Consider the following 27,101-nt stretch of genomic DNA (forward strand, 5'->3'; position numbering starts at 1 on the left):
GCACTTCCTGTCGGCGGCGGTCCCCCAGGGCGCGTGCGATGCTCAGGCACTTCCCGGCGGCGGCGGTCCCCCAGGGCGCGCGCGATGCTCAGGCACTTCCCGGCGGCGGCGGCGGACCCCCAGGGCGCGCGCGATGCTCAGGCACTTCCCGGCGGCGGACCCCCAGGGCGCGCGCGATGCTCAGGCACTTCCCGGCGGCGGCGGCGGCGGCGGCGGCGGTCCCCCAGGGCGCGCGCGATGCCCAGGCACTTCCCGTCGGCGGCGGTCCCCCAGGGCGCGCGCGATGCTCAGGCACTTCCCGGCGGCGGCGGTCCCCCAGGGCGCGCGCGATGCTCAGGCACTTCCCGGCGGCGGCGGTCCCCCAGGGCGCGCGCGATGCTCAGGCACTTCCCGGCGGCGGCGGTCCCCCAGGGCGCGCGCGATGCTCAGGCACTTCCCGGCGGCGGCGGTCCCCCAGGGCGCGCGCGATGCTCAGGCACTTCCCGGCGGCGGCGGTCCCCCAGGGCGCGCGCGATGCTCAGGCACTTCCCGGCGGCGGCGGTCCCCCAGGGCGCGCGCGATGCTCAGGCACTTCCCGGCGGCGGCGGTCCCCCAGGGCGCGCGCGATGCTCAGACACTTCCCGGCGGCGGCGGTCCCCCAGGGCGCGCGCGATGCTCAGGCACTTCCCGGCGGCGGCGGTCCCCCAGGGCGCGCGCGATGCTCAGGCACTTCCCGGCGGCGGCGGTCCCCCAGGGCGCGCGCGATGCTCAGGCACTTCCCGGCGGCGGCGGTCCCCCAGGGCGCGCGCGATGCTCAGGCACTTCCCGGCGGCGGCGGTCCCCCAGGGCGCGCGCGATGCTCAGGCACTTCCCGGCGGCGGCGGTCCCCCAGGGCGCGCGCGATGCTCAGGCACTTCCCGGCGGCGGCGGTCCCCCAGGGCGCGCGCGATGCTCAGGCACTTCCCGGCGGCGGCGGTCCCCCAGGGCGCGCGCGATGCTCAGGCACTTCCCGGCGGCGGCGGTCCCCCAGGGCGCGCGCGATGCTCAGGCACTTCCCGGCGGCGGCGGTCCCCCAGGGCGCGCGCGATGCTCAGGCACTTCCCGGCGGCGGCGGTCCCCCAGGGCGCGCGCGATGCTCAGGCACTTCCCGGCGGCGGCGGTCCCCCAGGGCGCGCGCGATGCTCAGGCACTTCCCGGCGGCGGCGGTCCCCCAGGGCGCGCGCGATGCTCAGGCACTTCCCGGCGGCGGCGGTCCCCCAGGGCGCGCGCGATGCTCAGGCACTTGCCAGCGGCGGCGGTCCCCCAGGGCGCGCGCGATGCTCAGGCACTTCCCGGCGGCGATCCCCCAGGGCGCGCGCGATGCTCAGGCACTTCCCGGCGGCGGTCCCCCAGGGCGCGCGCGATGCTCAGGCACTTCCTGTCGGCGGCGGTCCCCCAGGGCGCGTGCGATGCTCAGGCACTTGCATCACACAGTATTAACATTACTTCTCCAGTATAGAGACCGGTCTCTCCACCGCCGGCACCCCAAGATGGCACCGGCTCCATGAGATTAGCTCACAGGACACAACAAGATCCGTTAAATAAAGGGTCAGTCATCCTACAATCTAGATTTGGTAAATACAATCTATTGTTCCCTGTTACCAGCCATTAGGCAGGGAGATCTACTATAGAGTTCTCCAACTGGATGACTGGCTGGAAGTGCAGAATGAGCCATGCCCCCCTGATCACTACATTATCATCTGTCCACGCCCCCCAGAGACGCCGGCGACTGACCCCCGCTCACCCTAGAACACTCCTGCGCATTTACAAGGTCATAGGTCCCCCTTATAAATCCCGCCTTACCAATATACTCGGCCTTTCAGTTTCTCGCCATTTTCAACATTTCTGCTTGCTTTTTTTAATTTAAAAAAATCCACCTGCTGAAAATTTGGAGAAACGCGATGCAGCTGAGAGCGGTCTCCAACGTGGCAGCAGGACACGCGGCAGTCCCAGTAGTGATCCGCCAGCGCTCCCTCCGACTCCTGGTTGGAGCGTGGCATAAGCACAGCAGACTACGTTTCCAATCTGACAAGTGCGGGCGCCTAAAGCAACATGTGTTCTATGGTCCTGAGCGAGGACCGGAGCCGGATGCCACCACATAGTACAAAATAACGCCATTCAGAATAGTCAGCAGTTTATTATTACGATGCGCACTGAACTGGCAGCTTCACAAGCAGACAAAACAGAAATACAACTTCAGCTTCCAAGTGCAGACATATGTTTACTATACACACCGGCTATGAAGAGGACAGACATACAAAGATTAATATGTATCGAATCCAGAAAAAGAGGCCGCACTCCTTCAAGTCTGCTTGACTAAGACGCCGGTTGGAGCCTTGAACCGCCCGGCATTTCGGCCATAAGACCAAATAAAGGCTTGAGATCTCAGCTTTCCTGCGGCTCCCTGGACGCAGACGTGAAGCAGCCGGGGCTTGTTTCTGGATTCAATACATATTGCTTCTGTTTATCAAGTTGGCAAAAGATCCCCCGAGCTCTCCTGCCTCCTCAGGATCAAGAAGATTGGAGGTCTACGACGGATTGACATGCCATCTGGGACACCTAGGTGCTGGTGGAGTGCTCCCGTGGGAGCGGCCGCCAGGCATCAGGTAAGTCCCCCTTTTCGCCTCTAGCGAGACTCATGCCTTCATGGATGTTCTATGATACGAGGCGCTGTTCACAATTGTGTGTTTCTATACATATATCAAGGTCTCAGGTCTAATGCCCCCTACTGGTAGGGTCAATTCTTGGTCCTAGATCTTTGTGTACAATATGTTAGCAGCCGTTGTGAACTTGTTCCCGTTTCTTGTGGGCAAGCAAAGCTTGATATTGCTGGCGGGTCTCTTCAATGCTGCTCTGTAGAGAGGTGACTTCTGCAGCCAGAAGGATCCCTGGGGGAGAGATACAAGATTGTGACTACTTGCCAGAGAGAGCGCTGCGGTCACGATCCCAGAGGCCCCCGACGCACCTTGCCTGAAGTTACGCTGCGCTCCTCGTAAACTTTGAGGGACCAGAACACCAAACCAGCGCAGGGGATCATCAGCTGACGGCCACTTTGGCTTCTCGCCATCTTCTGTTGCGGTGGGTTTAGTTGCCCCGACGGCGGCTTTATGACCTCGATGCCTCAAAACTAGGAGGAAATAAGATAAAATACAATCAAATTGAGGGACTGGGGTCTGAGCCGCCTCGTCTTCAGGGGCCGCCGGGCGCACAAGGAGCTCCGCACATATTTCACCTGTTCAGCTGCATCTTCTCAGAGAGGAGAGGGAACAATTAGACCTGTTCATCCTGAGCCTCCTGGTTCAGGAATATAATGCCAGAGTGACATGTAGCGTGGAGGGGTCATAGTTCGTGGGGTCAGCAAGGTTACAGTACTTGCAGCCCATATTCTGCACAGAGGAGGTAATATAAGACGGACGCACCTTGATCTGCAGCTCCAATATTCTCCACCTTCTGCAGCTTTTCTTCCATCCCTCCGTCTGGCATCTCTGGCTGAACGTGTGCTACACAGAATGTCGTCCCCCCGTCTGATGTGCTGGACGGAGAAAAGAGGCGGAGTTACTACTCGTAGGACAGGACCAATCCAGCAAGAGAAAGCCAGTCAGTCAGCATTGTCCTGAGTGTTCTTGCTGGGAGTTGTAGTTCCTCCACAGCTGAAGAGACCCGTGTACTAAAGCAGAGGGAAACATTAGATGAAACTTGTGAGAGACACGGGGGAGCAGAGACACGGGGGAGCAGAGACACGGGGGAGCAGAGACACGGGGGAGCAGAGACACGGGGGAGCAGAGACACGGGGGAGCAGAGACACGGGGGAGCAGAGACACGGGGGAGCAGAGACACGGGGGAGCAGAGACACGGGGGAGCAGAGACACGGGGGAGCAGAGACACGGGGGAGCAGAGACACGGGGAGCAGAGACACGGGGAGCAGAGACACGGGGAGCAGAGACACGGGGAGCAGAGACACGGGGAGCTGTTGGCGGCTGCTTGTGAGGTGGGGGGCACTGCGGTCCTGGAGGGTCTTCTTGCCCCGACTAACAGAATAGCACCTCATCAGGGTGCCAGCCCTTTTATACCGGACCATTGGCGCTCCAGCGGGCATCACATGTAAACAGCTGCAGCGGCTAGATGAGAGCTATTCAGCCGGTCACTTCTGTGAATGGAGGCGGCAGGGGAGGGCGCTGCTCCTCCATGCCCGCTGCGAGTGATGCCAGCGGTACTCGTTCCCATCTAACAGTGCAGAAGCGCCGCGCAGCTCATCCCGTCCAAGAGGACCATTGGGGATTCCAGAGAGGATACTTTGATGCTCCCTACAGCTCCCCATATCTCAGCTGGCAGAGCAGATATTACAAGCTATATAACGCCGCCCTCACCTGCACCGCACGGACACTGAAGGCGCCATCTCCGGCTTGTACTGCAGGGAAGACACCCACTTACTGCCCATAGCATACCGAGACTGAGAGAGGCCGAGCCATCCCTGAAAGAAGAGGGTCACACGGGTCACACAGGCTGCGCCATCCCTGAACCGGGAGCAGCGGAAGTGGCACAAAGGCTGTTACGGGCCGCGGAGGGGACGGGCGCAGCCACATGCCGTAGGGGAGCGCAGCCCCGTGGGAAGGGAGCGGAGCGCAGCGCAGCGCCGGGCCGCGGGAAGGGAGAGGAGCCCCGGGCCGGGGGAAGGGAGAGGAGCCCCGGGCCGCGGGAAGGGAGAGGAGCCCCGGGCCGCGGGAAGGGAGAGGAGCCCCGGGCCGCGGGAAGGGAGAGGAGCCCCGGGCCGGGAGAGGAGCCCCGGGCCGCGGGAAGGGAGAGGAGCCCCGGGCCGCGGGAAGGGAGAGGAGCCCCGGGCCGGGAGAGGAGCCCCGGGCCGCGGGAAGGGAGAGGAGCCCCTGGCCGGGAGAGGAGCCCCGGGCCGGGAGAGGAGCCCCGGGCCGGGAGAGGAGCCCCGGGCCGGGAGAGGAGCCCCGGGCCGGGAGAGGAGCCCCGGGCCGGGAGAGGAGCCCCGGGCCGGGAGAGGAGCCCCGGGCCGGGAGAGGAGCCCCGGGCCGGGAGAGGAGCCCCGGGCCGCGGGAAGGGAGAGGAGCCCCGGGCCGCGGGAAGGGAGAGGAGCCCCGGGCAGGGAGAGGAGCCCCGGGCAGGGAGAGGAGCCCCGGGCAGGGAGAGGAGCCCCGGGCAGGGAGAGGAGCCCCGGGCAGGGAGAGGAGCCCCGGGCCGCGGGAAGGGAGAGGAGCCCCGGGCAGGGAGAGGAGCCGCGGGAAGGGAGCGCAGAGGCCACAGAGGTAAAGGAAGGGACCCACAGGGCCGCAGAGGGGACGGGCGCTGCAGACGGGGACGCCTCACCTCCTCAATAAGTGTGTTCAGCGATTCTCTCTTCGCCTTCAGATCTTCCAGCTCGTCCAGAAGTCGCAGCAGCAGCTCATCCAGCCGTTCGCTCCGGTCTGCGGGACTCACGGAGGGCATCATGGTTACGGTCGGGAAACCGGGTCAGCGCTAAGACAAATCCGCGTACCGGCTGCTGTACGGCCATCCAGCCTCTGTGTGATGTTACTGTAGACCTCCTCACCTTCTGGCATTAACTTCTCACGTGATCGGACCGACCCGGAAGTAGCGGTGTTTACGTCATTTCCGGAAGTGCTGCTTTAAGCGCCATCTTTCCTGCGGGCAGCTGATCTCCGGTGGTAGTGAGAACCTCCACGTGTGCGAGCGGCAGCGACAATGGTGAGCGGGGGGCTGTGCGAGATAATCGGTGTGCGGCTGCTGTATGTATGGATCTATCGCGGAACCACACACATTTATAAATACATAGTGTGTGTGCTACGGAGGGGGCTGTGTGCGCTACGGAGGGGGGTGTGCGTGTATGCGCGCTACGGAGGGGGGCTGTGCGCTACGGAGGGGGTGTGCGCTACGGAGGGGGTGTGCGTGTATGCGCGCTACGGAGGGGGGGTGTGCGCTACGGAGGGGGGGTGTGCGCTACGGAGGGGGGCTGTGCGCTACGGAGGGGGGCTGTGCGCTACGGAGGGGGGCTGTGCGCTACGGAGGGGGGCTGTGTGCTACGGAGGGGGGTGTGCGTGTATGCGCGCTACGGAGGGGGGGCTGTGTGCTACGGAGGGGGGGGGTGTGCGCGGTGTGCGCTACGGAGGGGGGCTGTGCGCTACGGAGGGGGGCTGTGCGCTACGGAGGGGGCTGTGCGCTACGGAGGGGGCTGTGCGCTACGGAGGGGGCTGTGTGCTACGGAGGGGCGTGTGCGTGTATGCGCGCTACGGAGGGGGGCTGTGTGCTACGGAGGGGGGGTGTGCGCGGTGTGCGCTACGGAGGGGGGCTGTGCGCTACGGAGGGGGGCTGTGCGCTACGGAGGGGGGCTGTGCGCTACGGAGGGGGCTGTGTGCTACGGAGGGGCGTGTGCGTGTATGCGCGCTACGGAGGGGGGCTGTGTGCTACGGAGGGGGGGGTGTGCGCTACGGAGGGGGGCTGTGCGCTACGGAGGGGGGCTGTGCGCTACGGAGGGGGGCTGTGCGCTACGGAGGGGGGCTGTGCGCTACGGAGGGGGGCTGTGCGCTACGGAGGGGGGGGTGTGCGTATGCGCGCTACGGAGGGGGCTGTGCGCTACGGAGGGGGCTGTGTGCTACGGAGGGGCGTGTGCGTGTATGCGCGCTACGGAGGGGGGCTGTGTGCTACGGAGGGGGGGGTGTGCGCGGTGTGCGCGGTGTGCGCTACGGAGGGGGGCTGTGCGCTACGGAGGGGGGCTGTGCGCTACGGAGGGGGGCTGTGCGCTACGGAGGGGGGGGTGTGCGTATGCGCGCTACGGAGGGGGCTGTGCGCTACGGAGGGGGGCTGTGTGCTACGGAGGGGGGGGTGTGCGCGGTGTGCGCTGCGGAGGTGGGCTGTGCGCTGCGGAGGTGGGCTGTGCGCTGCGGAGGTGGGCTGTGCGCTGCGGAGGTGGGCTGTGCGCTGCGGAGGTGGGCTGTGCGCTGCGGAGGGGGGCTGTGCGCTACAGAGGGGGGGGTGTGCGTATGCGCGCTACGGAGGGGGCTGTGTGCTACGGAGGGGTGTGTGCGTGTATGCGCGCTACGGAGGGGGGCTGTGTGCTACGGAGGGGGGGGTGTGCGCGGTGTGCGCTGCGGAGGTGGGCTGTGCGCTGCGGAGGTGGGCTGTGCGCTGCGGAGGTGGGCTGTGCGCTGCGGAGGGGGGCTGTGCGCTGCGGAGGGGGGCTGTGCGCTGCGGAGGGGGGCTGTGCGCTGCGGAGGGGGGCTGTGCGCTGCGGAGGGGGGCTGTGCGCTGCGGAGGGGGGCTGTGCGCTGCGGAGGGGGGCTGTGCGCTGCGGAGGGGGGCTGTGCGCTACGGAGGGGGGGCTGTGCGCGGTGTGCGCTACGGAGGGGGGCTGTGCGCTACGGAGGGGGGCTGTGCGCTACGGAGGGGGGCTGTGCGCTACGGAGGGGGGCTGTGCGCTACGGAGGGGGGCTGTGCGCTACGGAGGGGGGCTGTGTGCTACGGAGGGGGGTGTGCGTGTATGCGCGCTACGGAGGGGGGGCTGTGTGCTACGGAGGGGGGGTGCGCTACGGAGGTGGGCTGTGCGCTACGGAGGGGGGCTGTGCGCTACGGAGGGGGGGGTGTGCGTATGCGCGCTACGGAGGGGGCTGTGCGCTACGGAGGGGGCTGTGAGCTACGGAGGGGCGTGTGCGTGTATGCGCGCTACGGAGGGGGGGGTGTGCGCGGTGTGCGCTGCGGAGGTGGGCTGTGCGCTACGGAGGTGGGCTGTGCGCTACGGAGGTGGGCTGTGCGCTACGGAGGGGGGCTGTGCGCTACGGAGGGGGGCTGTGCGCTACGGAGGGGGGCTGTGCGCTACGGAGGGGGGCTGTGCGCGGTGTGTGCTACGGAGGGGGGCTGTGTGCTACGGAGGGGGGCTGTGTGCTACGGAGGGGGGCTGTGTGCTACGGAGGGGGGGTGTGTGCTACGGAGGGGGGGTGTGCGCGGTGTGCGCTACGGAGGGGGGCTGTGTGCGGTGTGTGCTACGGGGGGGGGGGGTGTGGGTGTGCGCTACGGAAGGGGGTGCTTTGTGGGAGGGGGGTGCTTTGCTATGATTATTTATTTGTATTGCGCCAACATATTCCGCACTCTTACACAGAAAGACAAAAGGACACAATTTTAACCAGTTGATGGAAACTTGGTATTGGAGGCCAAAACTCCTGATGGTTTGTTCAATAGGGGCTGTGTAGATGGAGAAAAGGAGGGGGCCGAGGACCGAGCCCTGGGTGACCCCAACAGCAAGGGGAAGAGGAGAGGAGGGGGCCGAGGACTGAGCCCTGGGGGACCCCAACAGCAAGGGGAAGAGGAGAGGAGGAGGCTGAGGACCGAGCTCTGGGGGACCCCAACAGCAAGGGGAGGAGGCTGAGGACCGAGCTCTGGGGGACCCCAACAGCAAGGGGAGGAGGCTGAGGACCGAGCTCTGGGGGACCCCAACAGCAAGGGGAGGAGGCTGAGGACCGAGCTCTGGGGGACCCCAACAGCAAGGGGAGGAGGCTGAGGACCGAGCTCTGGGGGACCCCAACAGCAAGGGGAGGAGGCTGAGGACCGAGCTCTGGGGGACCCCAACAGCAAGGGGAGGAGGCTGAGGACCGAGCTCTGGGGGACCCCAAAAGCAAGGGGAGGAGGCTGAGGGCCGAGCCCTGGGGGACCCCAACAGCAAGGGGAAGAGGAGGGGGCCGAGGACTGAGCCCTGGGGGACCCCAACAGCAAGGGGAAGAGGAGAGGAGGAGGCTGAGGACCGAGCTCTGGGGGACCCCAACAGCAAGGGGAGGAGGCTGAGGACCGAGCTCTGGGGGACCCCAACAGCAAGGGGAGGAGGCTGAGGACCGAGCTCTGGGGGACCCCAACAGCAAGGGGAGGAGGCTGAGGACCGAGCTCTGGGGGACCCCAACAGCAAGGGGAGGAGGCTGAGGACCGAGCTCTGGGGGACCCCAACAGCAAGGGGAGGAGGCTGAGGACCGAGCTCTGGGGGACCCCAACAGCAAGGGGAGGAGGCTGAGGACCGAGCTCTGGGAGACCCCAACAGCAAGGGGAGGAGGCTGAGGACCGAGCTCTGGGGGACCCCAACAGCAAGGGGAGGAGGCTGAGGACCGAGCTCTGGGGGACCCCAACAGCAAGGGGAGGAGGCTGAGGACCGAGCTCTGGGGGACCCCAACAGCAAGGGGAGGAGGCTGAGGACCGAGCTCTGGGAGACCCCAACAGCAAGGGGAGGAGGCTGAGGACCGAGCTCTGGGGGACCCCAACAGCAAGGGGAGGAGGCTGAGGACCGAGCTCTGGGGGACCCCAACAGCAAGGGGAGGAGGCTGAGGACCGAGCTCTGGGGGACCCCAACAGCAAGGGGAGGAGGCTGAGGACCGAGCTCTGGGGGACCCCAACAGCAAGGGGAGGAGGCTGAGGACCGAGCTCTGGGGGACCCCAACAGCAAGGGGAGGAGGCTGAGGACCGAGCTCTGGGGGACCCCAACAGCAAGGGGAGGAGGCTGAGGACTGAGCTCTGGGGGACCCCAACAGCAAGGGGAGAGGAGGGGAGGGAGCCGAGGACCGAGCCCTGCAGGACCCCAACAGCGAGAGGAGGGGAGGGAGCCAAGGACCGAGCCCTGCAGGACCCCAACAGCGAGAGGAGGGGAGGGAGCCGAGGACAGCCCTGCAGGACCCCAACAGCAAGAGGAGAGGAGGGGAGGGAGCCGAGGACCGAGCCCTGCAGGACCCCAACAGCAAGAGGAGGAGGCTGAGGACAGAGCTCTGGGGGACCCCAACAGCGAGAGGAGGGGAGGGAGCCGAGGACCGAGCCCTGCAGGACCCCAAAAGCAAGGGGAAAAGGAGAGAAGGGGTCTGAGGATTGAGCCCTGGGGGACCAGAACAGCAAGGGGGAAGAGGAGGGTAGGTAGAGCTAACAGAGCAGACGCTGAAGTAGCGGTCAGAGAGGTAGGAGGAGAACCAGGAGAGGGCAGTGTCCTTTAGGCCGTGAAGCATACTGAGGAGGGGTTTGTGGTCAACAGTGTCAACTGCTGCAGAGAGGTCGAGGAGGATCAGTAGGGAGTAATCGCCCCTTGACTTGGCTGTAAGGAGGTCATTGGATACCCTTGTAAGGGCAGTTTGTCGAGTGTTGGGGTCAGAAGCCAGACTGTAGGAGGTCTAGGAGAGAATGCTCTGATAGGTGGCTTACAAGGCGGGAGTAAACCAGGCGTTCCAATAGTTTGGAGATGAAGGGGAGGTTTGAGATGGTCGGTAGTTGGCAGCATCAGTTGGGTCCAGAGTCGGCTTCTTTAGCAGTGGGGATATGATGGAGTGCTTGAAAGAAGAGGGAAAGATGCCAGAGGTCAGAGAGAGGTTGGATATAGTGGTGAGATGGGTGTATCACGGGGGCAGACGTAGTCCAAAGTTCAATTGTCAACTCACTGGTTGGACCGAAATACTAATACAATAAAATATAACTTTTATCTAAAGTGCCGATGACCCGGACTACATCAGACTTCTGTTTTTTCCGGACCTGCAAAAGTTCCGATCTCTCTTTTTGAGCCGCAAAATTGTAGGCATCAAGAACCAGTTCTTCAGGACAGCCTCTGTGTTCAAATCTTGTTGATAATTTGGCACCTTCAGAAATGAATTCTTCTTGAGAGGAACAGTTTCGACGAACCCTTAAAAACTGGCCCTTAGGAATTCCCTTACATAAGGGATAAGGGTGGTGACTGTTCCAAGACAGAGAAGAGTTTGTGGCAGTTGTTTTCCGGAAAATCGTTGAGTGCCATCACCTTTCTTAGTAATTTTTAAATCAAGAAATGTGATAGAAGATGAATCCCACTCAAAAGTCAGTCTTAGATCGAAATTATTGTCATTCAGTCCGTTCGCGAAGGCACTAAATGTCTCTCGATCCATAGGATAAGACTATCCTCTATGAACCTGGCCCATAGAGGAATGTTTTTAGTAAGGGCCTGATTTTCTTCCGTAAAGACATGGTGTTCCTCCCAGCCCAGGAACAAGTTGGCATACGATGGGGCACATGAAGTCCCCATCGCGGTGCCCCTGAGCTGGTGGAAGTACTGGCCTTGATTGTGAGTCAGGACAAACGTCAATAATTCCTTCATAAAGTTGTGGGGGTCATTGAATTGTGACCCTCTTTGCTTTACGAAGTAATCAACAGCCTCCACTCCAAAATCATGAGGGATGGAACTGTACAAGCTTTCAACATCCATTGTGGCCAACATTACATCAGAGTCAACATGAATGCCCTCGATCTGGCACAACATGTCTAGAGTATCCTCGACATGGCATGGAAGAGCAGAGACAAACGGTCTAAGGATCTGATCAATATAGACGCTAGGGTTCTGGCTAAGGTTCTCTATGCCAGACACAATTGGGCGTCCACGTAGCGGTTTCAGGCCCTTATGGACTTTGGGAGTATATAGAAGGTTGCGCTCCTTGGATGTTTAGGAACTAAATTCCAATTCCGCCGGTCCTATCAGTTTTGATGTAAATGCCCTGTTAGCAATCATGGATAGTTCCTTGGAGTATTGTTGGATCAGATGTTCATTTACCATAGGTGTCTGTCTTTTAGTAATGTCATGCAGACCTCGATGTAATGAGCACGAGTCATAATTACTACGTTGCCCCCTTTTGTTGGAGGGTTTTACCACATTTTTTTTTCGGCCAATTCCAATTTTTTGAGGGCAATCAATTCTCCTTGAGACATATTTGAAGTACCTCTAGTGTTCCTAGGGTTTATATTTTTTATCTCCGTTAACACTATTTTTTTCAAAGGTGTCTGAGAGAACAATGCATCGATGGAGGATTTGATGTGTTTTTGAGTTGAGTAAAGGGGCCCTTACCAGGAATCAGACCTTTCTCCCTCAAGTTCCTGTAGGTCTCGCAGAATAGGCATATCTGCAGGAGTGAGCGCATATTCGATGGCTTGTTTTTTATCTTGTTGGATAAAGAACTTCCTCCACCTTAGCTTGAAGAGGAAGATGTCCTTCGTCCAGACGAACGGATTGAATTTTGTCGTTGGGACGAAGGACAGCCCCCTCTCCAAAACGCCAACCTCATCAGGGGATAAGGCCCTATCCGAGAGGTTGATAACTCGTAGCCTATCGTCAGCCGTTTGTGTTGTTGGTAATGTGGTCACAGATGGTCCTCCTATTGGCCTCTCCGATCGCATAGAGAGGGTAGCTGTTTATTGATAATCCTAAAAAACTAGCACCGCTAGTTCCTGTCAGATATTTACTTCTGCCACGGCCCTTTATTTTGGAATCTTCCTCTACTACGACGTGGGTAGGAGTCATTTCTTTCCCTTTGTTGGTCTTCTCCCTCTGAGTGTTCCATGTCAGATCTCGTTCTATTAGGGATATATGCTCTATTCTCTTTGAAATCTAGCATATCTCTATTGAATGGAGTATGCTTGCTTCCTTTCTTTTATTTGGAGGGTATATTTCTCCACATTATTCTGGAGGGTCTTTTCCTTCAGAGGGAACTCGGGGTCACTAGAGAACTTTTGAACCTGTTCTAGTAGTTCATCTAGAGTTTGCTGATTTTTGGCCAACATCTGTTGTTCTTCTATCAGAAGTTGAATGAATCTTAATGATGATTCAGTTGACTCTTTCTCCCATTTCACCATCAAATCTATATTTCTCATGCGGAGGGGAGGTAGAATACGGTTGCGTAGACCATCGGGGAGAGGGATCGGAGGAGGTGTGAGGGGAGAGGATCACTAGTACAGGTGCTGGGGCGAGCAGAGGAAAGCAGTCTGGAGACTTCCTCTCTCGTTGGTCTGAGTACAGACAGTGAGCAGTGCTGACAGGACTAGGGTCGGAGCTAGTCTGGGATTGGGAAGTTATTTCCTGACGGTTGTCAGTTTTCTTTTTGAAGTAGACAGCCAGCTCCACAGCCCTGAGATCCGTCACCGGGGGCTGCGGTTTAGGGCTGAGAAGGGAGTGAAAAGAATCAAAGAGCTGTTAAGGGTTGCGCGATAATGAGGAGACGAGAGGTGAAATAGACTTGTTTGGCGCGGTGGAGGGCGAGGTTGTAGGTTCTGAGCATGAATTTATAGTGGAGAAAGTCGTTTGCGATTTTCTCCACAGCCGTTCAGCACTTCTAGAGCACCGCCTGATGAAACGCGTTTGAAGCGTGAGCCAGGATTACCGCGTTCTACATTGGATGGCTTGGGTCACAGGGGGCGCCACTTCCTCCAGGGCATGTATGAGAGCGGTGTTGTACTGTGTGGCAGCCAGGTTGGGGCAGGAGACGAAAGATAGGGGGGAGAGAGAGGACTGTAGGGACTCGGCAAAGTTCTGGGTGTGAATGGCCTTAAGGTTCCTGTAAGTACGGTAGGTAGGTGGGTCTGGAGAGATGGTAAGGAGCGTGACAGAGAAAGAGAGGAGGTTGTGGTCCAAGAGTGGAGTTAGTGAAGTGAGAAGCAGAGCTGGAGGAAGACCAGATCCAGAGTATTGCCATCCCTGTGAGTGGGAGAGGCTGTGAGTTGAGAGAGACCAAGGGAGGAGGTGAGCGATAGAAGCTGAGAGGCAGATGGGGAGTTGGGGTCATTAGTGGGGATGTTAAAATCACCCAGGATGAGGGTTGGAATTTCGCAGGATAGCAAGTGGGGGAGCCAGGCAGCAAAGTGGTCCAGAAACAGGCGAGGAGCACCTGGGGGGCGGTAGATAACTGCTACTCGCATGGACAGCGGGCGGAAAAGCCGTAGCGTATGTACCTCAAATGATGGAAAAGTGAGTGAGGGTACAGGGGGGGATGACTTGGTAGGTACATTTCGGGGAGAGAAGAGCACCTACTCCTCCGCCACGCCTGTCATCTGGTCTCGGGGTATGGAAGAACTGCAGGCCATTGGAAGGCCGTGTCAGACTGCTGGATCCACGTTTCTGTGAGAGCGAGCGGGTTTAGAGATTTAGAAGTAAAAAAGTCGTGGATGGTGGGGAGTTTATTACATGCTGACTGGCAGTTCCAGAGCGCACATTTATAGGAGTCAGGGAGGGTTCGCATGGGCTAGCAGTTGGGCTGAGGGTTGTCTTAGTGAGTTGGGTAGGGGGTGATAGCTAGGAGCAGTGGAGGGTGGGCCAGGATTGGGAGAGATATACCTAGCTGCTAGTAGCAGCAAGATCGTGAGGGTGAGCAGATGGTTAGGAGATTTATGAGGGCGGCTGTTATGTTTGTTAGTGTCATTAGGGGGTTTGAGGCTAAGTAAGCAAGTAGAGTGCATGCGAGCTGTGCATAGGGGAGGACAGGAGAGGGGCTGATGTGAATAGAGTGCATGCGAGCTGTGCATAGGGGAGGACAGGAGAGAGGGGCTGATGTGAATAGAGTGCATGCGAGCTGTGCATAGGGGAGGACAGGAGAGAGGGGCTGATGTGAATAGAGTGCATGCGAGCTGTGCATGGATGAGGACAGGAGAGAGAGGGGCTGATGTGAATAGAGTGCATGCGAGCTGTGCATAGGGGAGGACAGGAGAGAGAGGGGCTGATGTGAATAGAGTGCATGCGAGCTGTGCATAGGGGAGGACAGGAGAGAGGGGCTGATGTGAATAGAGTGCATGCGAGCTGTGCATAGGGGAGGACAGGAGAGAGGGGCTGATGTGAATAGAGTGCATGCGAGCTGTGCATAGGGGAGGACAGGAAAGAGGGGCTGATGTGAATAGAGTGTCCCAGAGGTGGGCGTTGGAGAGAGGTTCTGAAACTGAGAGCAAGGATGAGAACAGAGGTGACAGCTGTGATGTGTAAGGCATTGAGGCAGAGTTTGTGGCCTACCTGTCTCCTACCCTGTCAACTGCCATGGTCAAACTGCATCACTCTTGATTCCAGCCACACTTTATACAGCTCCTATTCACGTGGCATACATGCTTACACTGACTTTATAATGAAAGTTAGATTCAACTAGGAAACAAATGGGAGGGGCTAATCAGGTTCCAATTGACTAGCCAGCTGAGTTTGGCTTTGCAAGCCTACTGACCAAGGGAGGGGGGGGGGATTTATTGTTCTCCTTAGATAAGGCAAGCATCTCAACAAAGGATGGGTGAAGCTGCTCTTTGGAGGAAGTGGATGGCAGAAATGACTAAAAGTAAAGTTTCATTGAGCCAGTAAAATGTACCAATGCAAACAGGAAAAATACACAATACACAGCGCAATCAGCCCCGATGGTTTAGGCAGAGGGCAATAGCAGAGCGGGTTCAGCTTGGTGTGTGTGTGTTATATATATATATACACATATACACACACCCTCTAAAGGCTGTGAATGGCCGCTCTGGGGGTCTCTAACCTGGGTCTGTCTGTAGCTGCGCAGGGAAGCTCGTCTACGGAGGGAATATCTCTACAAGAAAGCCCGAGAGGCCAATCAGCGCAGTCTAGAAGACAAGAAGCAGCAGCTGAGGCGAGCATTGGAAGGTTGGTGGCCATCTGTAGCTGCTAGCGCCAATCGTGCGGCCGCAGCACTGACCGTCCCCCTCTCTCCCCACAGAGAATCGGCTCATCCCCACCGAAGTCCGCACAGACGCCTTGTCACTACAGAAGCGGCTGGAGTACGATGACGAGGGTGGAGAAGGTAAGAATCCCTGTGGTGGGACTACAAGTCCCAGCACCATGGTGCTGCCTGACGTGCGGTCCAGCCCTTGGCCATTTACATAAGCTGTTCATTGCCCCTCTCCTGCAGGTGTTTCCTCACACATGGATGATGAGTATAAGTGGGCCGGCGTGGAAGATCCAAAGATCATGATCACAACCTCCAGGGACCCAAGTTCACGACTCAAGATGTTTGCTAAGGTATGCTACAGACCAGGGCGGTGCTCCCCGCCAAGAGCCCCCCACTATGTTCTCTTCTTATCGCCTTGCAGGAGCTGAAGTTGGTGTTTCCTAGTGCCCAGCGTATGAACAGAGGAAAGCACGAGATGGGCGCGCTGGTCCAGGCCTGCAAAGCCAATGATGTGACTGACCTGGTGATCATCCACGAGCACAGAGGCACTCCAGGTAGGTCCTAAACCCAGGGTGGTCGACTTGCTGCTGGCGCTGGGTGGACATGGCATGTGATCCTCCCAGCCTCCTTTACACGGACCGTTGGCTAGTAGGGGTTGGGGGCAGCAGGTATGTCCTAAACCCGGGGTGGTCAACTCGCTGCTGGCACTGGGCGGACGTGGCATGTGATCCTCCCAGCCTCCTTTACACGGACCGTTGGCTAGTAGGGGTTGGGGGCAGCAGGTATGTCCTAAACCCTGGGTGGGCGACTCGCAGCCGGTGCTGGGCGGACGTGGCATGTGATCCTCCTTTACATGGACCATTGGCTAGTAGGGGTTGGGGGCAGCAGGTATGTCCTAAACCCTGGGTGGGCGACTCGCAGCTGGTGCTGGGCGGACGTGGCATGTGATTTTCCCCCCCACCCCCACCCTCCTTTACACGGACCGTTGGCTAGTGGGGGTCAGGGGCAGCAGGTATCTTCTGCTCCTTTCCCTGTTGAGGGTCATTCCCATCTCAGCAAGTTGACAACAGGTTGGGCTTTGACCGCTGGGACCCTCACTGATCTCCAGCTTGTGGCCCTGGGGTTCCTGAAGTGTGGACAGCAGAGGGCGCATGTGCGTCTATTAGTATAAGACACTCTACACCTCCAGCGGTTGGCCAGTCGCAGCGGCATGTAGGGTCTTAGACTGCCGTTACATCCTACACACTGGGGGCACCAGGTAGTCGGAGAAGCCATCCGGTCATCTCTGCTTCTCCTGGAGGATCCATAGCTGCCATTGAAGGGGATAGATCATTCTGCTGGGAGGACCCCTTTCATGGGACCACGGAGACCATATGCAAATTTCACAGTAAACTCTGCAGACCTCATCTTTAAATATATGCGAGTGCGATGCAATTTTTTTTTCTTGCTGCCAAAAAAATGATGGAGGATTCTAAACCTAACTGCCCAAAAACAGGACCTGCAGCAACTCCTCAATCTGATTATCAGTCTGAGATACAAACCGCTCTTGGATGAACACTTTGCTTCCCGCTCAATGTCTGACCAAAGTGCAGCCGTAAGAATGTGTTCACATGTAGCTGATTGGCTGCAGATCTGCAGGCTTCACCCCTTTTGTCGGCTTCATGCGGGCAATCAAATCTTGCACAAATATGAACCCCATTCATTTGAATGGTGCCATGCACATGAGCCATGTTTTCCCGCATGGCACCGTGATGCTATGTGAGAAACCCATTGCAGTGCTTCCTTCCTCCTGCAATACGCAGCAGCGCCAGCCCCATTAAAAGCAATGGGAGAACTCCTCGATTTTCTGTGATTGCTGTGGCAAGGATTCCCTCATCTCTGTGGGGAAATCCCTTCAGATGCGGCGGGGATGAAGGAATCCCCTGCCACTGCCGTCACAGAGGATTGCTTTCGATGGGGCTTCCGCTGGCCCCCTTGTAAGCTATGGGATGAAGGGATTCCCTGCAGTGATGCGAGGCTGCTCTCACATGGTGGAAAGTGCGATATTGGGCCTTGATGAGTGTGAAACCAGCCTTACAAATGAATTCAAATCGGAGGGTTGAAATCTGCTGATCTGCAACAAATTAGTGACGTGTGAACGCCCCTGAAGTCCCACTTAGTCTGTCTGACCGCATGAGCGCTGACCTCTCCACTAGGTCGCCAGCCCCCGGGCAGAGATCACAGCTGGACCGCAGGCTTCTTTCTCAGTGCCTTCTATGTGAAGCGCCGTGTGCGGAGCGTTCCCACGCAGAGAGAAGCCCGCAATGGTTTTCATGCTGACTGAAAGGGAATCCTAAGGAATTGTGAACAATTTTTTTTTTTTTTAAGCATTTAGGCCGCCTGCAGACGAGCGGGTCGGATCCAGCGGCGAGAATTCTCGCTGCGGGACCCGTACCAAGAGCCTGCAGGGACGAGCGCGTACTCGCCCGCGCCCGGCGGCCCCGGCTCTTCCATGTGCCGGGCAGCCGGCGCATGCGCAGACCGGAGCCGGCGGTCGGGTGAGTGATGTTTCTGTGCGAGGCTCTGCGAGCCCCGCACAAAAATAGGACATGCCGCGGTTTGTTTGCCGCGCGAGATTTCGTGCGGCCAAACCGCGGCCGTCTGCATAGGAGTGTGTATTGTAACGCACTCCTATGCAGGCTTTTAGTGGCGGAAATCCCGTGGGAAATGCTGCCGCGGGATTTCCGCCCGTGTGCAGGCGGCCTTACAGCGGACAATTAACACTTTTTGGTTTGCAAAGGAACGTGCCCTGCAGGCGGAAACAGTGCAGTGAAATACACCAACATGTGCGCCAAAAAACCCTCATTCAGTGCGCAAAAAAGTTGCGCTGAAGGGCACGCTTGTGTGACACCGGCCAAAGGGGAGGGGATTACACTGCAGTACCTGCAGCCTCTCTTACCCCAATACTTCATGTCACCCATAGGGAAGTGAACACTAGCAGCTGGTTCTTCCACAGGTACGGCTGATCACTGAGGGTCCCAGACTTATTTTCAGGGGCCTTTCTAACAGCTGCATTGCAGCATCATACAATTTGGTATTTATCTCTTGGAGATGCAGCAGAGCTGAATCTGTCCCCTCACAATCCACAAGCAGTAGTAGGACATCTTCAGCTCTGCTACATCTGGTGGCTCCGTAGTAAATGACAGATAATTAGCATGTTGCGGTTTTGTTTTTCAGACGGGCTGATCGTGTGCCATCTTCCTTTTGGGCCGACTGCATACTTCACCCTTTGTAATGTGGTTATGAGGCACGATATCCCAGACCTGGGTACTATGTCGGAGGCTTATCCACACCTTGTTTTCCACAACTTCACCTCCAGGCTTGGCCAGCGGGTAAGAAATGGCTTTGCAGGCTGCTGCATGCGCATGTTGTGCCTCTTCTGAACACTTGCTTTCTGCCCTAGGTGTCCAGCATCTTGAAGTATTTGTTCCCTGTGCCTAAGGATGAGAGCAGGCGAGTGATAACGTTTGCAAATCAAGAGGACTACGTTTCATTTCGGTATGTCTGGTGTTCGGGGCTCTGACGGCGGACCCTTCTGATCAGCGCTCATCTAGCTAACGTTGCCATTCTCTTCCTACAGGCACCACGTCTACAGAAAGACTGATCACCGCAACATTGAGCTGTCTGAAGTTGGTCCGCGGTTTGAGATGAAGTGTGAGTAAAGGATGACAGATGGTCACGCCGTAATCCATTGCTGGTCTCCATCCTTGTGGAGCTGTGACGCTGGCCGCTCGCTGCTGGTGCCCAGCTGTCTGCTAGAGTTAGAGCTCACAACCCTGAGCAGTTTACCTCCTTGAGATATGCAGAGTGTTCAAGGACTGAAACTGCTCGTATCTACTGGGAAACAATGCAAGAAGGCCCAAAGGACTATCCCGGCCGCCTTGTAGAAGGCCCAAAGGACTATCCCGGCCGCCTTGTAGAAGGCCCAAAGGACTATCCCGGCCGCCTTGTAGAAGGCCCAAAGGACTATCCCGGCCTTCTTGTATAAAGACTCCCATAGACCAAAGTAGGACCGGCTGTGGTTTGGTGTGTTTCTCCTCACGCATGTTTGAATACCACAATAGAAGTCAGTGAGGTCTCAGCACTGCGTTATTACACGCATGTAAACACGCATGTAATGCACCCAGATAATAGGGACTCATGAGCCCTAAAAGTGACATTGTAATAAGGAATGGGCAGAAGTGCTTAGCTGCGTGCTGTGCCCCTTCAGTGATTGGTGGGATCGTCACCTCCAGACCCCCCACAACCATCAAAACTTAGGTACACTTTTAAAGTTTTGGCATGTCATATCCCTTCCTAAGTGCCCTGTGTGTTCACATTGGCATCTCCACGCCACTGATGTAATGTGTATCTCCTGATTTCTGGCCGTTGATGGGTGGAGATCCAACGATCCATGCTCAGAACTTACAATTGTTTGTTGTTGCAGTGTATATGATCAAACTGGGCACCTTGGAGAATGAGAGCACAGCGGAGGTGGAGTGGCGCTGGCATCCGTATACCAATACAGCCAAGAAAAGGAAGTATCTCAGCATTGAATAGGATTTCTGTGCGTTTGTATGTTAAGTGTAAATAAAGATTTCTTAGATGAGTCCACACACGTTCTGTGCTACGGGTCCTCCAACCTAAGGAGGCTATAGCTCCACCCAGTGGTTATAACCGTGCGGTGGCCTCAGTACTCCTCTCCCTCCTCCTTCTCCAGGGCTGACAGATCTTCTCGGGCCTCTGAGAACTCTCCTTCCTCCATCCCCTCCCCAACGTACCAATGCACAAAGGCACGCTTGGCGTACATCAGATCAAACCTGTGGTCTAGCCGGGCCCAGGCCTCTGCAGTAGCGCTAGTGTTGCTCAGCATCCATGTGGTAGGCTGCCCTTTGGGGCACCACAGCGGGTGGTTGATTCCAAGCTGTAGAAACAAAGCCATGGTACAGTCAGCACGAAGCTCGTTCTTGGCGGGGGGGGGGGGGGGGGGGTGCAGCTCGGGTTATTTCTGCATTCTGCCTTTTCTCATAAATTTGAGGCTTCTGTATGCAAGATGAACCGCCGTAAGTATATGAGCAGGCGGGAGCCCATGGCGGAGACGCCCCGCACACAGCCTGGCACTGCCCTCTTCTCTCCGCCACTCCCATAGAATTGACTCATTATAGCAGCTAACGGCACAGTTGTTCCGTGTGTAGCACAAGGTTTTAGTCTTTATCCCCTCTGTTCACATGCTTGCTGTAGGAAAGGTAACAACTGGGTCACATTCACACAGCAGGCGCGAGTCTTGCGTGAGTTTTGTGCATTGTGAGACCCACAACTATGGGTGCCAATCCCCTCCCCCACCCTCAGCGATGCTGATAAATCGCAGCACCTTCAATCTTCTGGCCTCACACACTGAATTCAGTGGGACCCTAAACAATGTCCCCGGCACTACCGGGCTTCGCCATATTTCCCCTTGAAATCACCGGGAAACACTTATGATTATCTGAAGCACAATCTGAATTTCACAGCTGCGAGGTGACTGAGTGAAAAAAGCATTGGTAAGCAGAGTATTGGGGTGAGGGTCTCGCCTGTCTGAATGTAGTAATAATAATCTGTATGTGTATAGCGCCAACATATTCCGCAGCGCTTCCATAGACGGGGGGATACAGAAAGACAAAAGTACAAACATTACAGAACCACGGTTACATAGTGATCAGCTGATGGAGACAATAGGGGTGCGGGTCCGGCTCCAACCAGACAATAGGGGTGCGGGGCTCCAACGAGCTTACATATTACAAGTAATGGGGGGGGGGGGGGGTACAGGAGGTAAAGGGGCTGGAAATGTGCGCAGTATGGCGGGGCTGGAGATGGGCCCGGTATGGCGGGGCTGGAGATGGGCCCGGTATGGGGGGGCTGGAAATGTGCGCAGTATGGCGGGGCGGAGATGGGCCCGGTATGGCGGGGCTGGAGATGGGCCCGGTATGGGGGGCTGGAGATGGGCACGGTGTGGCGGGGTGGACAGTGAGGGATTCTATACACATAGACAATGGTCAGACATTTAGCCGTGTGACGGCAGAAACAGTGTGACTGCAGGAGCGGTTTATGATGGCTAGCAGGGATTGCAGTCAGTAGGTCAGGGAGCATGTTATCAGGCGGAGTACAGAGAGGTTTGTTTAGGGAATTCGGTATGCCTCCCTGAAGAGGTGCATTTTTAGAGCACGCCTGAAGTTCTGTGAGTCCTGGATTGCTCGGGTAGCCTTTGGTAGTGCGTTCCAGAGGACCGGTGCTGCTCTGGAGAAGTCTTGGAGGCGGGAATGAGAAGTTCGAATTAAAGGGGCGCTCAGTCTGGTTTCGTTAGCAGAGCGGAGAGCCCGGGCTGGGTGATGGATTGAGATGAGGGATACAATATAGGGGGGCGCTGCACTGTGGATGAGGGATACAATATAGGGGGGCGCTGCACTGTGGATGAGGGATACAATATAGGGGGGCGCTGCACTGTGGAGGGCTTTGTGGATGAAGGTAGTGAGTTTAAATTGAATTCTGTATGTAACGGGCAGCCAGTGCAGTGACCGGCACAGGGCAGAGGCGTCCGAGTAGCGTCTGGACAGGAAGATGAGCCTGGCTGCCGCATTCAGGATGGATTGGAGAGGGTAGAGTCTGGTGCAGGGGAGGCCGATCAGCAACGAGTTGTAATAATCGAGCCGGGAGTGGATGAGGGCGACAGTGAGCGTTTTTAGCGTGTCCGCGGTGAGAAAAGAGCAGATTCTTGTGATGTTCTTGAGGTGCAGCTGACATGTTCGGGCGAGAGATTGGATGTAGGGGGTAAAGGAGAGATCAGAGTCAAATATGACCCCAAGGCAGCGGGCATGTTGGGAGTTATGGTGCCACACACTGAGATGGAGATGTCAGGATGAGGTCGGTTAGTGGAGGGCGGAAATACCAGCAGGTCAGTTTTAGAGAGGTTTAGTTTTAGGTAGAGAGCGGACATGGTGTCAGAGACAGCGGACAGTCGGTGGTGATGTTTTGGAGGAAAGGTGCAGAGATGTCACGGGATGAGGTGTATAGCCGGGTGTCGTCAGCGTAGAGGAGTATAGCCGGGGGTCGTCAGCGTAGAGGAGTATAGCCGGGTGTCGTCAGCGTAGAGGGGTATAGCCGGGTGTCATCAGCATAGAGGGCTATAGCCGGGTGTCGTCAGCATACAGGTGTATAGCCGGGTGTCATCAGCATACAGGTGTATAGCCGGGTGTCATCAGCATAGAGGGGTATAGCCGGGGGTCGTCAGCGTACAGGTGTATAGCCGGGGGTCGTCAGCGTACAGGTGTATAGCCGGGGGTCGTCAGCGTAGAGGGGTATAGCCGGGTGTCGTCAGCATAGAGGTGTATAGTCGGGGGTCGTCAGCGTACAGGTGTATAGCCGGGGGTCGTCAGCGTACAGGTGTATAGCCGGGGGTCGTCAGCGTACAGGGGTATAGCCGGGTGTCGTCAGCGTAGAGGGGTATAGCCGGGGGTCGTCAGCATACAGGTGTATAGCCGGGTGTCGTCAGCGTAGAGGTGTATAGCCGGGGGTCGTCAGCATACAGGTGTATAGCCGGGGGTCGTCAGCATACAGGTGTATAGCCGGGTGTCGTCAGCGTAGAGGGGTATAGCCGGGGGTCGTCAGCGTAGAGGGGTATAGCCGGGGGTCGTCAGCGTAGAGGGGTATAGCCGGGGGTCGTCAGCGTAGAGGGGTATAGCCGGGGGTCGTCAGCATACAGGTGTATAGCCGGGGGTCGTCAGCATACAGGTGTATAGCCGGGGGTCGTCAGCATACAGGTGTATAGCCGGGGGTCGTCAGCGTAGAGGGGTATAGCCGGGGGTCGTCAGCATACAGGTGTATAGCCGGGTGTCGTCAGCGTAGAGGTGTATAGCCGGGTGTCGTCAGCGAAGAGGGGTATAGCCGGGGGTCGTCAGCGTAGAGGGGTATAGCCGGGGGTCGTCAGCATAGAGGGGTATAGCCGGGTGTCATCAGCATAGAGGGGTATAGCCGGGTGTCGTCAGCATAGAGGGGTATAGCCGGGTGTCGTCAGCGTAGAGGGGTATAGCCGGGTGTCATCAGCATACAGGTGTATAGCCGGGTGTCATCAGCATAGAGGGGTATAGCCGGGTGTCATCAGCATACAGGTGTATAGCCGGGTGTCGTCAGCATAGAGGTGTATAGCCGGGGGTCGTCAGCATACAGCTGTATAGCCGGGTGTCGTCAGCGTAGAGGTGTATAGCAGGGGGTCGTCAGCGTAGAGGGGTATAGCCGGGGGTCGTCAGCGTAGAGGTGTATAGCCGGGGGTCGTCAGCGTAGAGGGGTATAGCCGGGGGTCGTCAGCGTAGAGGGGTATAGCCGGGGGTCGTCAGCGTAGAGGGGTATAGCCGGGGGTCGTCAGCGTAGAGGGGTATAGCCGGGTGTCGTCAGCGTAGAGGGGTATAGCCGGGGGTCGTCAGCATAGAGGGGTATAGCCGGGGGTCGTCAGCATACAGGTGTATAGCCGGGTGTCGTCAGCATAGAGGGGTATAGCCGGGTGTCGTCAGCGTACAGGTGTATAGCCGGGTGTCGTCAGCGTAGAGGTGTATAGCCGGGGGTCGTCAGCGAAGAGGGGTATAGCCGGGGGTCGTCAGCGTAGAGGGGTATAGCCGGGGGTCGTCAGCGTAGAGGGGTATAGCCGGGGGTCGTCAGCATAGAGGGGTATAGCCGGGGGTCGTCAGCATAGAGGGGTATAGCCGGGTGTCATCAGCATAGAGGGGTATAGCCGGGTGTCATCAGCATACAGGTGTATAGCCGGGTGTCATCAGCATAGAGGGGTATAGCCGGGTGTCATCAGCATACAGGTGTATAGCCGGGTGTCATCAGCATAGAGGTGTATAGCCGGGGGTCGTCAGCGTACAGCTGTATAGCCGGGTGTCGTCAGCGTAGAGGTGTATAGCAGGGTGTCGTCAGCGTAGAGGGGTATAGCAGGGTGTCGTCAGCGTAGAGGGGTATAGCCGGGGGTCGTCAGCGTAGAGGGGTATAGCCGGGGGTCGTCAGCGTAGAGGGGTATAGCCGGGGGTCGTCAGCGTAGAGGGGTATAGCCGGGTGTCGTCAGCGTAGAGGGGTATAGCCGGGGGTCGTCAGCGTAGAGGGGTATAGCCGGGTGTCGTCAGCATAGAGGGGTATAGCCGGGGGTCGTCAGCATAGAGGGGTATAGCCGGGGGTCGTCAGCATACAGGTGTATAGCCGGGTGTCGTCAGCATAGAGGGGTATAGCCAGGGGTCGTCAGCATACAGGTGTATAGCCGGGTGTCGTCAGCGTAGAGGAGTATAGCCGGGTGTCGTCAGCGTAGAGGAGTATAGCCGGGGGTCGTCAGCGTAGAGGAGTATAGCCGGGTGTCGTCAGCGTAGAGGGGTATAGCCGGGTGTCATCAGCATAGAGGGCTATAGCCGGGTGTCGTCAGCATACAGGTGTATAGCCGGGTGTCGTCAGCATAGAGGGGTATAGCCAGGGGTCGTCAGCATACAGGTGTATAGCCGGGTGTCGTCAGCGTAGAGGAGTATAGCCGGGTGTCGTCAGCGTAGAGGAGTATAGCCGGGGGTCGTCAGCGTAGAGGAGTATAGCCGGGTGTCGTCAGCGTAGAGGGGTATAGCCGGGTGTCATCAGCATAGAGGGCTATAGCCGGGTGTCATCAGCATACAGGTGTATAGCCGGGTGTCATCAGCATAGAGGGGTATAGCCGGGGGTCGTCAGCATACAGGTGTATAGCCGGGGGTCGTCAGCATACAGGTGTATAGCCGGGGGTCGTCAGCATACAGGTGTATAGCCGGGGGTCGTCAGCGTAGAGGGGTATAGCCGGGTGTCGTCAGCATAGAGGTGTATAGCCGGGGGTCGTCAGCATAGAGGTGTATAGCCGGGGGTCGTCAGCGTACAGGTGTATAGCCGGGTGTCGTCAGCGTAGAGGGGTATAGCCGGGGGTCGTCAGCATACAGGTGTATAGCCGGGGGTCGTCAGCATACAGGTGTATAGCCGGGGGTCGTCAGCATACAGGTGTATAGCCGGGTGTCGTCAGCGTAGAGGGGTATAGCCGGGTGTCATCAGCATAGAGGGGTATAGCCGGGTGTCATCAGCATAGAGGGGTATAGCCGGGGGTCGTCAGCATACAGGTGTATAGCCGGGGGTCGTCAGCATACAGGTGTATAGCCGGGGGTCATCAGCATAGAGGGGTATAGCCGGGTGTAGCCTTAATCACATTTCCGCTGATGGCAGCTCGGCCTCGGTGGTCTGTGGAACAGGGCTGCTTCGCTGAGGTCAAGAAGTGATCTGGCCATGGTTGTGTCAGTAAGACCATTTAGCTCACCATCTGCGGGGGGAGCGATGGTTCTTTATAAGGGTAATATTGTTGAAGAATATATGAAATCGTCGCAGCGTCCGTAGAAATGTCCGCGATCCAAGCTTGACGTTCCCACCAACCGCAGTAGGACAGATGGATACTCGCCTTGAATCCGGTGGGGCAGTCTACGAACTGGATGGTACGTCTTGATTGTTGCAGTGGTAGCACTGATGTCCTTGGGCGACGTCACCCCTGTATAACATGCCGCACGCCGGGTATTTGCCCTGACGAGGGTCACACTTCACCATCTGGTTTGCTGGCTCAGAGCAGGCCTTGTGATTTCAGCGGCTCGCGGTTTGCCTTCTCTGCGGAGACGACTGGTGCGTTACATCCAAAGCTCCATCACACCTCAGCGCGGTGACCCAGGACACGATCTGCCCACTGCTTAAATTAGTACATGTTGGACGTCCAGTATCCAAGTTGTGGCCGATGTTATAAATGGCTTCATTATCAGCCCAATCTGAATGCAATCTTCTGTGACGGCAGCAGCACGGGATTCCTTCGTTCCCGCACACTGATGAGGGCAATTGCCCCATAACAGCCGTCTGTGGATGGTTTCCTGGCTTTAGCTTACAATTCCCAGTCATTGTTATAAGGCTTGTTAAAAGGTCTGACAGTGACTTGTGCAATGCGGCCTTCCAATAGGGGGCGTTGCAGAGGTATTGCTCCATCTTGTCATTAAAGTATTCAGCAGTCCAGTTTTCATTTACACTCCCCAGTTTGTGGATACGATCTAGGACCAAATCCCAACCTCCTTCCCGATGGTGTAGGGTCCCCGAGCGAAATGGTTGGCCGAATCTTCTTTACCAGTGAGTAGCTGTTCGGGGGGGAAGAGCTGCCAATGGGTGCCGGCGTGCACTTCATCTAAACTGCAACACATCTGTGAGACGTAACCATTTCCAGAAGCCCTAATGTTGAGTAGCATGACCTACTCCTAGTTAAAGGGATTGTCCAACTACTGATGGCCCATGAGAAGTAAATGGGCAGGGGGTCTACCATCTGGGACCCCTACCGATCAGCTCTTTTCCCACTGCAGTGGACCGGGCTTGGTATTGAAGTAAATAGGACACAACTTACAATACCAAGCCTGGCCACTGGGGGGGAAACAGAGCTGTTGGTACATTATTTAACCCGTACAGTGAAAACAACCAATTTTGCATATCTTGTCTCTCAAATAAAGGGAGAGAAAGTGATCAAAAAGCCGTAGAGATCACCAAATGGTACCAATAAAAAGTACAAGTCGTTCCGCAAATAAAAGAAAACCACAAACAGCG

At 57.7% G+C, this 27,101-nt stretch overlaps 2 protein-coding genes and 1 pseudogene across 2 annotated transcripts; 1 reads left to right on the plus strand and 2 right to left on the minus strand.

Annotated features, from left to right (window-relative positions):
- Nucleotides 1-2,135: 2,135 nt before the first annotated feature.
- On the minus strand, nucleotides 2,136-5,483 carry CCDC115 (coiled-coil domain containing 115). Its single transcript, XM_066579920.1, has 5 exons — nucleotides 5,350-5,483; nucleotides 4,386-4,489; nucleotides 3,438-3,550; nucleotides 2,984-3,145; nucleotides 2,136-2,906 (listed from the first exon to the last, which is right to left on the minus strand). The coding sequence occupies exons 1-5, from the start codon at nucleotides 5,470-5,472 to the stop codon at nucleotides 2,791-2,793; spliced, it is 618 nt and encodes a 205-aa protein (XP_066436017.1). The 5' UTR covers nucleotides 5,473-5,483; the 3' UTR covers nucleotides 2,136-2,790.
- Nucleotides 5,484-5,577: 94 nt separating this feature from the next.
- Nucleotides 5,578-20,070, plus strand: IMP4 (IMP U3 small nucleolar ribonucleoprotein 4). The gene is made up of 9 exons (XM_066579919.1): nucleotides 5,578-5,727; nucleotides 15,307-15,415; nucleotides 15,489-15,572; nucleotides 15,681-15,790; nucleotides 15,862-15,994; nucleotides 18,657-18,811; nucleotides 18,883-18,977; nucleotides 19,060-19,133; nucleotides 19,906-20,070. The coding sequence occupies exons 1-9, from the start codon at nucleotides 5,725-5,727 to the stop codon at nucleotides 20,016-20,018; spliced, it is 876 nt and encodes a 291-aa protein (XP_066436016.1). The 5' UTR covers nucleotides 5,578-5,724; the 3' UTR covers nucleotides 20,019-20,070.
- A 78-nt stretch (nucleotides 20,071-20,148) lies between these two features.
- LOC136579912 (tubulin alpha-3 chain-like) lies at nucleotides 20,149-26,414 on the minus strand (annotated as a pseudogene).
- Between the last annotated feature and the right edge of the window lie 687 nt (nucleotides 26,415-27,101).

Source organism: Eleutherodactylus coqui, chromosome 10 (assembly GCF_035609145.1).
Source record: "Eleutherodactylus coqui strain aEleCoq1 chromosome 10, aEleCoq1.hap1, whole genome shotgun sequence".
In the NCBI taxonomy this organism is placed as follows: domain Eukaryota; kingdom Metazoa; phylum Chordata; class Amphibia; order Anura; family Eleutherodactylidae; genus Eleutherodactylus; species Eleutherodactylus coqui.

Excerpts from the sequence above, each read along its gene's own strand:
- CCDC115 (XM_066579920.1), bottom strand. The coding sequence starts at position 5,472 with ATGATGCCCTCCGTGAGTCCCGCAGACCGGAGCGAACGGCTGGATGAG. Across the intron at positions 3,551-4,385 it reads TCAGTGTCCGTGCGGTGCAG|CACATCAGACGGGGGGACGA; the intron begins GTGAGGGCGGCG and ends TTCTCCGTCCAG. Across the intron at positions 2,907-2,983 it reads GCAGCGTAACTTCAGGCAAG|GGATCCTTCTGGCTGCAGAA; the intron begins GTGCGTCGGGGG and ends TCTCTCCCCCAG.
- IMP4 (XM_066579919.1), top strand. Across the intron at positions 15,416-15,488 it reads GCTGAGGCGAGCATTGGAAG|AGAATCGGCTCATCCCCACC; the intron begins GTTGGTGGCCAT and ends CTCTCCCCACAG. Across the intron at positions 18,978-19,059 it reads GAGGACTACGTTTCATTTCG|GCACCACGTCTACAGAAAGA; the intron begins GTATGTCTGGTG and ends CTCTTCCTACAG.